The sequence below is a fragment of the Falco cherrug genome, chromosome 8 (assembly GCF_023634085.1).
Source record: "Falco cherrug isolate bFalChe1 chromosome 8, bFalChe1.pri, whole genome shotgun sequence".
Lineage (NCBI taxonomy): Eukaryota > Metazoa > Chordata > Aves > Falconiformes > Falconidae > Falco > Falco cherrug.
The window spans coordinates 11,065,246-11,079,621 of NC_073704.1; the positions used below are offsets into that span (position 1 = coordinate 11,065,246).

The following is a 14,376-nucleotide window of genomic DNA, read 5'->3' on the forward strand; positions in this document are numbered from 1 at the left end:
TGATCTCAGAGGAATAAGCTAGAGACCCCCCAAAAATGTATCTTCTATCAGTGATATCTCCTGGGTCTCACCAGTGGTGTACAGTTACAACTCTCCTGACAGAACAACTATAATCAACCATAATGATAATACCAGCACAGTAGCTTTGCTAAGCTGAAGTAATCAGGCTCATTAATTTGTTACCATGCTTAATTGTTTTCTTGCAGGGCAGCATCCCTGGAACAAAGCCAGAGCAATGCCGCTGAAGAAGACTCTAGCATTAATCGGGAATGAGCTTAGCTTGCTGCACCCCAGCATTATCCCTCCAAGTTATCAAGCTGTGCACACAACAGTCTACTGTCACTGCATGCTTCAGCACTGGGACGTGGAGATTTTATGCCAGCTGAAAGAAATGCGCAGGTCACCTCAGTGCTGTGCTCCAAGAAGGCACCACCCTGAGACAGGGTCCAGGACAAGGAATGGGTGACAGCTCTCGTCAGGCACTGCAAAACACTAACACCACCTTTTACCTTTTCTAAAGGATTTCCAGGCAGCTTGCCTGGGTCTCCCTCTCACAATTATTCTCTTGTCCTGAGAGGTAATAAGCTGCTGATTTGAATATCCTGCTTGCTCACAAGCAGCAGTACAAATCTCTAATGCACATTTTCCTCTTTTAGAGTAACCAGTCACACACTGAACCTTCAGCTAGCACTTGGCACCCAACAGCCACTGCTCTTCCTGTGAAAAGAAGCCTGGGGCCATCACAGCAGTTCCTGAGCACCAGCAATAACAAGGCTGTGCTTCTCACACATTTCTGGGTACAATAGTGATATGAAGCAACTGGTAAGGTGTCCCTCCCATCCTGATTCCTTAGTGCTTGGAGGGTGATGTCACACTGCATGGGAGACACCAGCAGGTCTTTCTTCTGCCCATTTATTTCACAAAACATGGGCAGACTTGCTTGTCTTGAGGATCTCCAGCCGTCAGTCAATGGTCTCTGAGCCACACATACACACACAGGTAGCATGACCCCATACACTTAATCTGTGCTTAGGGCACTTTATTTAAAAGTCCTAGGGATCTTCAAGGGAAATAAAAAATAAAATAATAATAATAAAAAAAAAAAACCACAAAAAAACAAACACACACCAAAAAACCCCACAAACAAACAAAAAAACCCCACCACACAAATGCCTTCCTCTCCTTAATCATAGAAGGGGCTGAAGAAATAAACCATCTTCACCCTGTGGCATAAATCTGGAGACTGGGAGAGAAAAACGAGTTTGCAGACAGTTGGTGTTTCTAAATCACCACACTACACAGGCAAATCAGGTTTCCAGGCAGAAAATCCCTGTAGGATTTGGTCAGGGGCCCTGGACTACACTCCAATGACTTTACTCAAACCTATATGAAGGAGTACAGCCTAAACCCAACTGTGGAAGAAGGGGGAGGGAGCCACACCAGGACAGCATGACTTCAGAGCCCTGCTCACCTTCAAGAGCATCCCATCCAGTAGACACTGTGGCCCCACACTGGGAAGCCAAAGGGTTTATAGGACTGCCTTTACACTGTGAGTCAGGGAGCAAGCCTGGTCTCCATGCCAAGCAGTGGAGGGTAGCTTTGCTACCAATGCTGTCTCTAGGGCTACACACTTGTTCCTTCAGTCCCATCCTTGCTCCTCACCAAAGGAAGTACTTAGCTGCCTGTAGGCAGGAGTACAAGTACAAACTAACAAGTTTGTAGCATGGACAACTAGGAAACTAAGGCTCTGGTAATGAAATACAGAGTGGATCAAATCCTAAGTCTCCTGAGGCCACTTTGTCTACAGCCTTAAAAGGGCCTGGGAAAGATCTGATATAACCTGAGCCGCCCTGCTGATCAGGCAGTTACATCCTTGCAGCACTTGGCCACTCTGGCCAAGGAACAAGTCTTATCTATTTCAGCCTCTCTCCTAGTGCCTTTTTTGACATTACCACAGGGAGTTCCATTACAACAATAGCTCTGAATGGCAGCTGAACTCCCTTCCCTTTCACCTGAACAGTTACTGTTTTCATGATCCAACATACAAAGGAAAAAGAAAAAGCAAAAAGCCTTGGAGAGCTGACTGGTGGGGCTTCAAGGGGAGGAGAAGACATACAACAAAAGCTCCGTGCTGTTCCAAACGAAGCTGACAGCTAATGGGGACTAACTGTTGGCTTTAAAATGTCAACAATCTGGAAAGAGATTTCCAGGCAGGCAGTCCCAGCTGCCAGAAGCACCTCTTACTGATATTGCTTGCATCAGTTATTAATGGGTAGAATTAGTGCACTGTGTCAGGCAGAGGCAGCTCTTTATAGGGAGGGATTAAGACTTTGATCTTGGTTTTTTCGACTACTCCCAGTGAAAATGCCACCAGCTGGGAACACCCAGAGTGTTCAGTGGGACACAAACTCACATTCATCTCCCCAGATCCCCTGTGTTAACATGGGGCTAAGATTAACCTTTCATAAAAGCTCTCTGAGCCACTTGGACAAGAAACAACATTTTTCTCTCAGTCACAAGAAAAAGCTATAATAAAGACCAATCACAGCTGCTGAAGGGTGTTCTACACTTAGAAAGACATGCATTTCCCCAGCTTGAAAAGTAAGAGTTAACAGCTGGACAAGCCACACACCTATAGAGCATCTTGTGCTTTTCTTTCAGGCCATTTATAAGAGAAACAGCTACGTGAAAACCTTTTAACAAATACAGCACAACCTCATGTGGAGGACGTAATGAGATGAATCTACACATAAGCACAAAGGGCTTAAAGACTCCACCACACAAAGTTAGGGGCACAAAAAATAGTAACTGGGCATTCCCTGCCAGGAAGGTTTGCAATCTTAAAACAAAAAAAAAAAAAAGCAAGCAACAGAGCAACAGTTAAGTATGAGCTATAAATGACATCTGTCCTCTCCTCTTCACAGAGGCTATGGACAGATGGGCAAGTTAGCTACAGTAAAACCAAAACATGAAATTGCACCTGCCTTCTAAAGTAACTAATCCGACATTTACCATGCGATATACACAGGCAAACCCTGTGGACCTGAAGAAAGAAATGATTTCACACGCTGCCTCCCCTTAGAATAACACCCCCTGTTACCCAGACACCTCGAAAGATGGAAGTGGTTTGCCCAGTGACAAGAGAGGCGTTACAAGAAAGCTAAGGAAAGTTGAGCCCTTTTCAAAGAACAGGGGATTTCCCATATGCTAAATTTAACATAGAGTTTAAAATGTTTTTAGTTTCAAGCTCGTACCAGTGAAACAATTGCTAAAAGACAGTACTCCCACAGACTGCAGCTTGCATTGTTTATCATCCTTTGTTTCAGTTCTCTAAAGGATCTTCATTTTTTCTTTCCTCCCTTCCTATAAATTAATGATAATTGCAAAACTGGCCAACTTTGACATTTACACTAGCATAAAACAGGGCTGAACATTAGCAAACAATCATATTTTAGGAACAAGCAAAGGTAAGTGATCCAGGTCTCCACCAATGCTCAGCTCCAAACAGAAGTGCCAGGACACAGGAATGCACCTGCTGCTGAACGCAATGAACGTTGGCTAAGATTGTACCAAAAGGCAAACACATGACCTGAATATAGAAGATGCAGGAAAATACAGATGTCAGCAAGAAAAACTAAAGTGATATACTCACCCAGCTATTATATTCTGCAGAGGAAATTACATGTGATAGAGAGTATCTGCACTTCAACAGCAAAGATGCTATACATGGTGGTCCCAGTGCGCTTCACAGATGGAAGCAAGGGGGTGAAGAATACTCAACCTCTGTCACCTCAGTTGACCCAATCTGGTAGCTATAATTCAAGGCACATAGGTCAAGGGCTTTCTCACTTCTGTTACCTTGGCTATTGCATATACACGAGTGCTGGATGGTTCAGAGAGTTCCTTCTGGAGATCTACAACAGCTGGCCAGGCTTTATTCATAGGCAGATGTGAAGTGAAGCCATCTACAGAAGGATGGCACATTCTCAAGGCCTTTTGGAAGCTCTCTTCAAAAGTGCGTCCAATAGCCATGACCTGTAACAGAGAGCACTTCCATATTAGCTATGGTGAGCTGCTGCCAAGCTATCCCCTGAATAACAGAGGAGTGCAAATTTAAACCATGAACATAGACATGCAGAAAGATCACAGCCTTTGGACCTCCTCTCTAAGATGGTCCTGCTGACTTTAAGACAGGTGCAGCTGACTGAGCCTTGGAGTCCCAGTTCCAGGCCTGACTGCCAATATTATCAACAGGGAGTTTCAGACAAGTGACTCCCTTCTGCTTTCATCTCCCTATCTGTAGAATATAGGAAGCTGCTGGTCTCCTCTGTAAACTGCTTGGAAGCACTTCAGTAGAGGGAAGCATTATGCAGCAGTATGGATGTAGTAATATAGAAGGATATTTCTGTTCAACAACTTGTTAGAGATAGAAATTCACAGTGGGAATTTTAAGGTTCAGAAGAAATCTGCTCTTCTTCCTTTAAATTACATTTAACAGTGACTGTCCCCTGTGAGGCCTCTCTTAAAGGATTACTACTCCTTGGCGTAGCAGCACTGGGGTTTCCCTCGTTCAATCCTGACATATCATCTAATAGGAAAACAAGCCTTTCTCTGTGGAAATCTGCGAGGGAACAGAACTGTTTCTCAAATTTCTACATTTTTATTTCCCAGTGCAGTGAAAACCCTAACAGCATAAAAATCTTCTCAAACACAATGTTGAAAAATGTCAAAAGAAAAAAATAACATTGTTTTTTCTCACAGCTCCAGGCGCACTGCCCAGCACAACAGAGATCAGGAAAAAACAGGCCAGGCAGTTCAATTAATAAAAATGCAGTAGGTGCTGCAATCTGGCTTGAAGTTCAGGCCTAGTGAGGCAACTGTGCCATACTAATAGAGACACAGTGATGGAAGAAGCTTTTTGCTTCAAAGACACCCTCTCCTACTCACAGGTTCTGGAGACTAACCTTTTCCCAGAGTACATCCACCAGCTGCAAACTGCATCTCTTAACCCTCTCCATCCCTGTTTCAGTTCACCCCCCCCCGCAGTTACAGACCTGCACAATTGGAGCACTGACCTTTCCTATATCTCCCCCCTCCCTTTACCCAACATCCTGCCTTAAAAAGGTTCATGCAGTTCTACTTTTGTAATATATGACCACTGGAAGGACTCAATACTCCCTCCTGCAAATGTGTGTGGCCAGGAAGTGTTTACAGCTGATGGTGCACAAGGCAACTGTATTTATGAGCCCCAGCTCTACAGAACAGTCTAAAAACCCCTAAGCAGGGAGGGTTAATATGAGTAAGCACCAACTCACTGAAAAAAACCACAACCCAGAAAACTCATTGCCATTAAAAGCCAAATCTGCTATTGGAAAATCAAGTTCTAATTAATCCTTCTGGCTGTGATGAAGGTTTGTTGTCTGAGCAAGGTAGAATTGATGTTAGGAAGGCCTCATGTGTCAAAATAATTTAATAAAACAGCTACTTGAAAAGCATTAGGAAAAAAAGGCTGAAAATATACACAATTAATTATTTTGCTTTGGTAGTTGATATGTAATTAACAAATTAAGTGGGTAATTTACGCATTTTGCTTCATTTATCTCCTCTTAAAACATGGTCTGAAAATACTGTTATTGTCCCAGACACCTTAAAATCAGGGTTTAAGAGTCACATGTCATGTTGCAGATATAAGAGACTTAATCACTAAGAGAAGTCAAAACTTCATACCGAGATTACAGGCTGTCTTTGGATTTCAAGAGCAGAAGTAGGCTGAGATTTGGCAGGTGGTTTTAAGAGAGAGGACAAATAAATATGGGAACAACTGAGATCTGTGGCTCATTGGCATCCCTGAAAAATCTATTGAAAACAGACTACAACTTTTGAAGTTATACTCTAATTAACTCCACTACAGAACCCTAAACAAAAAAGAACTGAGAATCCTATAGTGAGTTTTAAGAATGAAATCAGCCTCAGGTGATCCAAAGTGGTCTTTTCACTTAGCAGTCAAGCTATTTATGGATCCAGACTGTGATATCCAAGATTGCACAGTCCTAACTCTTTTCAATTAATTATAGTACTGGATAAAGATTATTCGAGATGAATAAATATCTTCAAAAGCCATTAGGTCCCTTCAGATAGATACTTTGAGGGCTTCCAAGAAAGAGAAATTACTTTCCCAAGTGGTGGAAGGGAAGGGGAGAGTCTTGCACTCACCTCTCCCACACTCTTCATGGAGCTTCCAATCCGGCTGGATGTATGCTGAAAACGGTCCAAATCCCAGCGGGGTATTTTGGTAACAATGTAATCCAGGCTGGGCTCAAAGCAGGCAGAGGTTTTTCCTGTCACCACGTTCTTGATTTCTGGCAAGGGGATCCCCAGGGCAATTTTGGCAGCAATGAATGCTAATGGATACCTGCCATAGAGGAGACGCGGAGAAGAGTAGAGTGGGAAGTACTTCGCTTTTACAAATTCCAGGAGTGGATCAAATTAAACAGATGTGAGGTGATTTTTCCCCTCCTCAACACAACAGAATGTTACCATGCTCAAGCACAGCAGGACTCATCCAGCTTCCTACTCTTACACGTTGTAGAGCTACCTACCTAGATCTGAGACTTGCTTTATGATCTGCAAAGCCGCCATTGTAAGTATGCCTCACACCCACAGTGAGATCACAAACAGATACGTTTTGTTGCAGGTCTGTCATCCAAAAAGAAAACAATCAAACGCCCACTGTCCAACATCATGGCTTATCTCCAGTCTGCTATGGCACTGCAACAACCACAAGAGCTGTTGAGAACTGCAAGCTAGAGATTAATTTGTGCCTCTCAACAGCATCTGCAAAGTGCAATTAAGAAGCCAATTTTTAAACAGCCTGCTCTGACCATCCTTATCTTGATTAGTTTATGATTAGCCAACAAAACAAAGGCAGCTAGCAATACTATTTGCATCAATCTGACAGACAGCTCATTAATAACTGTGTCCTCTGGGTCCCAGAGATGATTTGCAGCCAACATATGGATACAGTGGATATGCTTTGTAAGGACAGCTATTAGGCTCCCACACACACACCTCCTGGGGGATTTTTCATTTGTAGTAACAGCATCAGCAGGCTGGAATGGACCTGGAGGGCTCACTAACCTATTCCTCTGTCTCCCAGCAGAACAGACTCTCCAAGGGTCAATCCTAGCTGATGCTGACAAGAACTGTTCTTAGAAGCATCCCGTGCAGAAACCTGCACCTCTACTGACCTGATCGCTCCAGAGTTCTCCCTAACAGCCAATTTCAGCCTTCCTTGCTGCAAATTAAGCTTGTGCTTCCTTGTCTTAACTGCATGGAAAGCAGGTGCAAGAACTCTTTTTCCTTGCAGCTGTCACTTACGTATTTAAATAATACCCTGATCCAAGTCCCTGTTGGTAATTCTCTTTCTGTTCTTCTCCCCTCCGTTTTTGTTTATTCATTTGTTTGTTCTTTAGTATTTTGAGTTTTTTAAATACTCTTACCCTGTCGCCTTGGAGGCCAAGGCTGAACTCCTCGAGAGTCTGGCATTAACTTCAATGACATAGTACTCCAGGGAAGTTGGATGCAGAGCAAACTGGATATTGCACTCTCCCACGATGCCCAAATGTCGGACAACTTTGATCGCACGATCCCTCAGCATCTGAAACTCCTCATTAGTGAGTGTCTGGCTTGGAGCCACCACAACAGAATCTCCTGTTTGTCACAAGGTAGCAGAGAAGGAAAATGAGAAGCAGCTCAGTGGCAGTAAATTCTAGCCACATAGGTCACTTTCCTTGCTAACCCATTGCTAGTAATGAAGTTACCACAGAGATTCAAACCTGTGGGTGCACAGTTGATGAAAAAAACAGATAGCTAGAAGCTGAGAGTTGGAAAGGCCAGGCAATCTTACAGAAAACGGGATCACAGGGGTAGGTTTAGTGTAACAGTATCTGTTTCACACCCTAGCTGGCTGTATCCAAGACCTAAGGAGTATTTCTAGAGCAAAACTATGTCAATAACAGCAGGGAGAAGGGCACTGCATAAAAAAAGTTAACAAGCCATTTCCAGTGAGCTACCCTGTGCCCAAGCCTACCTGTGTGGACTCCCATAGCATCAATGTTTTCCATGTTGCAGACAGCAATACAGTTATCAGCAGCATCTCTCACAACTTCATACTCTATCTCCTTCCAGCCAACAACTGACTTTTCCACCAGGATTTGGTTAGTCATTGCAAATGCCTGGGAATACGTTAGGGAAAATGAATAGTAAAAAAGAAAACTTTATTACAACATGGCCCATATTTAAGACTTCTGTGGCTTATCTCCAGACATCCCAGACCAACACGAAAATTGAAAGATGAAGCAAATTTCATAGCACTGATGACAAGCACTTTATATTTCTCTTTTTTCAAAAAAAAATTTGCATTAGCTTCATTTGAAAGGCACAGAAAATATTTATGTGATCTGACAGGAAAAAAAGGCAAGGCATGTGAGCTTGCAATGACATATAAATAACAAATAGAAATATAAAAGCATCTACAACTTCAATCATGCAACAGACACATGCTTTTGGTTGTGTATGTGGGCAGCTTTTGTTTGTGCATGTATGAGAACTCTGCAGAAAGCTACATGACTAAGTGAAGGGGAGTGGGGGTGCCAGCAAACACTACATAATTAATAGTACTAATAACACTGCTTATCAATGCCACACCAACCTGAAGCAAGATTCATGATTTATTCTTAAACTAATCTTGAAAGCATTCCTCAGTGCAAGAGACAAAAATGAGAAATATAGTTTGTTGGTAAATGAGCATAATCTAACTAAATAAATGGCCTTAATATTAGCAGATAAAAAAAACATTCATCAATTCCAGCTTAAAATCCTAGAAAGTAATGGGCACATTATCAATGCATCCTTTAGCAAAGCTTCTTGTTTTAATGCTGCCCATGAATCAGTCTTCAGCCTGGTTCTCTCTGTAGTTAGCTCAAGCTGTTATTCAAATAGCGCCCTTAGCTCTGTTGCCAGACTTGCACACGCTCACAAAAAATAGTAAATATATAGAGAGATATATATAGTTTGATGAGTGATACTTCACACCTGGCCTAAGCAGGCACTGAGGCATTGAATTTGTGGTGATGTAGTAGGAACACCTAACCACACTTGTAAAACAACCTACATTGCTCCTGTATCGCCTTCTCTTACTCAAAATGAGCAGACCCAAGAGACGTGAACCCAAGGCCAGATGACTTGAACTAGCTGTGCTATGAAACCTCCGTAGGTGTTCACTTATCTGAATTACATACAATTCAGAGTCCAGTGTCTGAAAATCCAGTTCACGGAATTACTGTGATCATCTTTGTCACTGAAAAGAATGGAGTTTCTGCTGGGCTGTGGAAATGAGTGTCCAAAGCTGAGCTAATTCAACAAGACCCAAATTGGGTTTCACTGTAAATTTTGCAACATTGATATCAAACTGGGAAACACTGTTGACTCTCGTGGGACAGGAGACCTTGCAGTGGGATATAGACGGATTGGACCATTGGGCTACAATTAATGGGATGAAATTTAACAAGTCAAAATACTGGATCCTGCACCAAGGATGGAATAGTGCCAGGCACAAGTATAAAAGCTAGGAGAGTAGTGCCTGGAAAGCAGCCCTGTGAAAAGGGATCCGGGGTGCTGGTTGACAGCACCCTCAGCATGAGTCAGCAGGGTGCCCTGGCAGCCACGAGGGCAAATCCTGTTGGATGCAGCCAGGATCCACAAGAGCATAACCAGCCGGTCAATAGAGGTGATTATCCTGCTGTATTCAGCGTTGGTGCAGCCTCACCTTTAGTACTGTGCTCAGTGCTGGGACCCTCAATTTGAGAAGAGTGCGAAGGTCCTTAAATGCGTCCAGAGGAGGGCTACAAAGCTGGTGAAAGGGCTGGAAGGAACATTCTGTGAGGAGTGGCTAAGGACTTTGGGCTTGTCTCATTTGGAGAAGAGGAGGCTGAAGGGCGACCTCATTGCTCTCTACAGCTTCCTGAGGAGGGAAAGCAGAGAGGGAGGTGCTGATCTCTTCTCCCCGGTATCCAGTGATAGGATGCATGGGAATGGTTCAAAGCTGCACCAGGGGAGGTTTAGACTGGACATTAGGAAGCATTTCTTTTTCAGGAGGGTGGTCAAACGCTGGAACAGGCTTCCTAGAGACATGGTCGATGCCCCATGCCTGTCAGTGTTTAAGAGATATTTGGACAATGCACTTAAGACTGAGCTTTATGTTTTGGTCGGCCCTAAAGTGGTTAGGCAGTTGGATTGGATGATCATTGTAGGTCCATTCCAACTGAAACAGTCTGTTCTATTTTACTATATTCATTCAGAAAGCTGAAGCTCTTCTAGTGTAATTTTTGAGAAAATGAAAACATTTATACTTGGAAAGTAAAACAGAATCAGACTTTTGGTATTAAAAAAATAAAAGTTTCAGAAACATGAAAAATTTACTAAAAATATGAACTGTCCCACTCCTAATGTTACAGATGATATTTATAAAAAGCAGCTGTTTTACTGATTTCAGAGGAAAACTGAGATATTCAAAACCACTTTTTTAAAAAAACACCAAGAAATGCTGATGAAAGCCAGATTTTCCTACTGAATAATGTTTTCCTATAAACCTTTCATACAGCTGAACTACCAGGGTTTCTGGGTGAATTTCTGTTTTCTCTATACACAGACCATGCATGAGCTTAGGCAAGTGAAGTGTTTCCAACCTCAGCCATCCATCTGTAAGATGGGGTTACTTCACCCACTGCCTCGTCCTGCGTCTGTCAGTCCTGTCCACTGAGCCTCCCTGCAGCTGGCACTGCCTGAGCAGACGTTTGTTCCGCACTAAGCACACTACACCCAAAGTCTATTTACATGACAGCAGTGTGGAGGAATACAAAAATGCCATTTTCACATACAGCGCTTATTGGCATCAGTAGTGTTTCTTTCTAGAGGTACGGGAAAGATTAAGAGGATCAGGAAAAGACAGAATCAAGAATTTTAGAGGCCAACTGATAGAGTTTTATTTCCTAAAATTCTGCATTTTTGCCAAGGAAAAAGCTTTTGCTTTGTTTTCCCCAATTACCTGTTTACTTTTCAATGCAAATTTATAAAAAAAAATCCCAGATTTCCTACAGAAAAAGAGCTGCCCCTTCATAGCCAGAGACAGCTGATGGATGTCGAATTATGAAGTGACATCCAATTAAATCTCTACATGAGTTTTGACCTAGCAAAACCACTGTCTTTAAACAGAAAAACAGCAGAGGCCCAAGCTTCCCAGGTCTTTTGCTTTTTGTCCCTTATACTACATTATCAGTCAGCACTTAAAATATTTCAACCTCTTTGACATCTTTCATGTGTCATTTACTCCTAAAAGTAGGTGAATATAGCCCACTATGTTTCTTTTCAGACCAAAATTGCTGAACCACTTGCTCAGAATATGACTTGTTCCTCATGAATTTAATAGATCTGTCATCTAACCATTTTCATTATCCAAGTCAGTAGGAATTATAAAAAGAGGGCATTAGAAGGAATCAGGGTAACATTTTACAGATAAGATGAAAGGTAGGGTATGTACAGTTCCAGTGTCTGTGACTATTAGAAGAATATCCAAGAAAATTAGATGTTCAGCTCTATTCCCAGAGCTTGCTATTTTGCAGACGTACCTTTGTACCAAGGTCCAGCAAAGTCTCCTTATCAGGACATATGCCTGACCCCAGACCACCAAGGGCATAAGCAGAACGGATCATGACTGGATAGCTAATCTTTTCAGCTGCCTTCAGAGCATCTTCAATCTTAAAGGAGAGCGGAATACATTTCAGAGATATGATAACAATTAAGATGAACAAAGTCTTCAACTCTGGTTACACAGTTAACTGGAAATCCCATCAGTAAGACAGTAAGCTGTCTGAAGATAAAAGGAAAAGAATAAAAGTTGGTTTTGTAACATTGCCTTGTTGTTCCAAACAGCAGAACACTGGAATGTGGACTCAAGGAGGTGACTTCTGTCCTTAGTTATGTGTGGACTTCCTTGCTAACTTCCCACGGACAATGTCCTTACCTGGCCTGTCTTGACTGATTTTAGCATGAAATAACCCCTCCAACAGACATCCTAGTTTAAGACCTCTTTGGTTTCCTCCAGACTCAAACAGGCCTTCCCACTAAACCAATTATTTGTTTTCACACCCCTGTCCTCAAGAAGGATTTCAGTATTGCTGATTTTAAGGACCTGAAATCTTAAGGTCTAAATGATTTAAAACAAAAAAAAAAAATAGCCACTGACAGGTCATATTTTTGTGCTGCAGCACAGAAGTCACCCCAACCTAATTTACCTTTTTTGTCAGTGGGTAAATTAGTTTAGGCCTTCCAAGTGCTTAATTGCATTTTCACTCATTTTAAATCATGGGGAAACAGCATCAATCACTGTGGAGCACTGATGAAAGCGTACAAACTACAATATCCACAGTTGTATTCAGCTTTTACTCAAGAAAACTAGATATATATTTTTAGTAACTCAAATGGGCAACAGTAAAAGTAATCACATCTTCAAAATTATCTGATTTACCGATTCCACTGCAAAGCTAGGAGCAATCTTTTCATTTAGCTCAGTCAGTTTATCGGAAAAAAGTTTTCTATCCTCTGTAGCCATGATGGATTCAACTGATGTACCTAGGACCTTCACACCATACTCCTGCAGGACTCCTTGCTTGAAGAGTTCCACTCCTGCAGAGTAAACAAAGCCACAGTTTTGAGGGTGATGGTGTATGAAGAAAAAAGTATTCAAAAGATATCTGACAACTTGTCTGGCCTGATCAACAGCTAATTTTATTATCCTTTGGCAGTATTAGGACTCAGAACCATAACTTGGCACTTTCTGTCCTGAAATGTATGAAAACTGAAATATTAGTAAAGTTACTGCTTGGCCATCACCTCCAATACAAAACAAAGCAGTGCGGTTGGATCCTGTTGCAGGAAGCTAAATGAAACTAACTTTTGCTTTTGATCTTTGCCTCAAGGTGGTCTGAATATCCAACTACGGTAACTAAGACTTACACTGAAAAGCAGGATATATTAATTACTTTTAAGTATTAAACCCTGCAATTAGATCTTATGTTCACAGCTTAGCAATTAATCTCCAACAGTCTGTATCTCTGCCTATATCCCTTAGTAACCTGGGCAATGTACCAGGCACATGGGTCTTGCACGTCTGCACAAATAAAATCTGCTGAACACATGGTAAAAACCAGGTTTGCCTGCAAGGAGTGCCAAGGCACCTGTATTGTACTTACCACAGTTGAGAGCCGTCTGGCCACCCATGCCCAGAATTAGTCCATCGGGACGTTCTGCCTTGATGACCTCTAGGACAAACTGTGGAGTGATGGGGAGGAAGTAGACAGCATCAGCCTGCTTTAACCCGGTCTCATTGGTCTGCACTGAAGCAATATTGGGATTCATGAGGACAGTTTTCACATTTTCCTCCTGAAAAATTAAAATCTGCATCAAAACTAGGCATATGTGGGAAAAGAGCTAACAGCAGCAGCAGCAAAGAGAGATGAGGTTCAACCAGCAATTTACCAACAGCAGAATTTAAAAAGCCTGGTTCCTTACGTACACTCCCATAAGGGATTGCTGGTATCTTGTACCAGGCTGAGCTAAAGCCAGTTCTCTACTTTTGGGCCTCTGTCTGTCTGTGGGAATGGAGATTCCCACCTGATTCAGAAAATTAGTTGAAATTATTTAACACATTTAGGAGTTACACGGGGGAGTCATGTAATTTTGTGATTTAAACCAAATTGATTTGCTGTTAAAATCTTATGATCTGTGAATAAACTTTCTCTTTTTCTCTCTCTCTGCCTTTTAGAGCTAATCTATTGTCCAAGTCTGAGGCTCAGAATAGAACCAGTCGCACCAAACTCTGCGAGAGTTTAGAAAGCAAGGGGGTCTACTCTGAACCTCATGACTCAACAGTAGAATCTCCTTTACCCCTTTTATACCTTTGATCTTTAAAAACTGTTTCCAGTTCTGTTCTGACTTGATTTCAACGTGATTTATCTCTGTGAATTTACTCCATGTAATAAGTAATAGAGTGAACCTTGCCATCAATTCTTGTGTAGTCACTTAAACTCTTTGGTAGTAATTCTCAAAGCAACCTGACCTAACCACTCCTTTCACAACAGACCAGTATAGAAATTGACATTATTCCCCTGATCACAATAAGCATGAAAATGCCATAAGGTTTTCCTGTGTTTGTTTAAAATTTGTGATTGCTTGACCCACTGGTTTTGGGGAACAAATACATAGCTCACCTGGAGCGCTGGGATTCTCGATCAGAGCTCAGACTTCTCAGTTCGGGTATTG

At 42.1% G+C, this 14,376-nt stretch overlaps 1 protein-coding gene across 1 annotated transcript in view; it reads right to left on the bottom strand.

The window, feature by feature from the left end:
• The window catches only part of CPS1 (carbamoyl-phosphate synthase 1), a 99,984-nt gene that overhangs the window by 53,510 nt on the left and 32,098 nt on the right, over nt 1–14,376 (bottom strand). The window contains exons 14-20 of the mRNA XM_005441511.3: nt 13,308–13,497; nt 12,584–12,741; nt 11,685–11,813; nt 8,090–8,234; nt 7,500–7,710; nt 6,214–6,412; nt 3,859–4,035 (exon numbers count right to left, since the gene is read on the bottom strand). Of these exons, the coding sequence (XP_005441568.2) occupies nt 3,859–4,035; nt 6,214–6,412; nt 7,500–7,710; nt 8,090–8,234; nt 11,685–11,813; nt 12,584–12,741; nt 13,308–13,497 (1,209 nt within the window). The remainder of the gene's footprint in view (nt 1–3,858; nt 4,036–6,213; nt 6,413–7,499; nt 7,711–8,089; nt 8,235–11,684; nt 11,814–12,583; nt 12,742–13,307; nt 13,498–14,376) is intronic.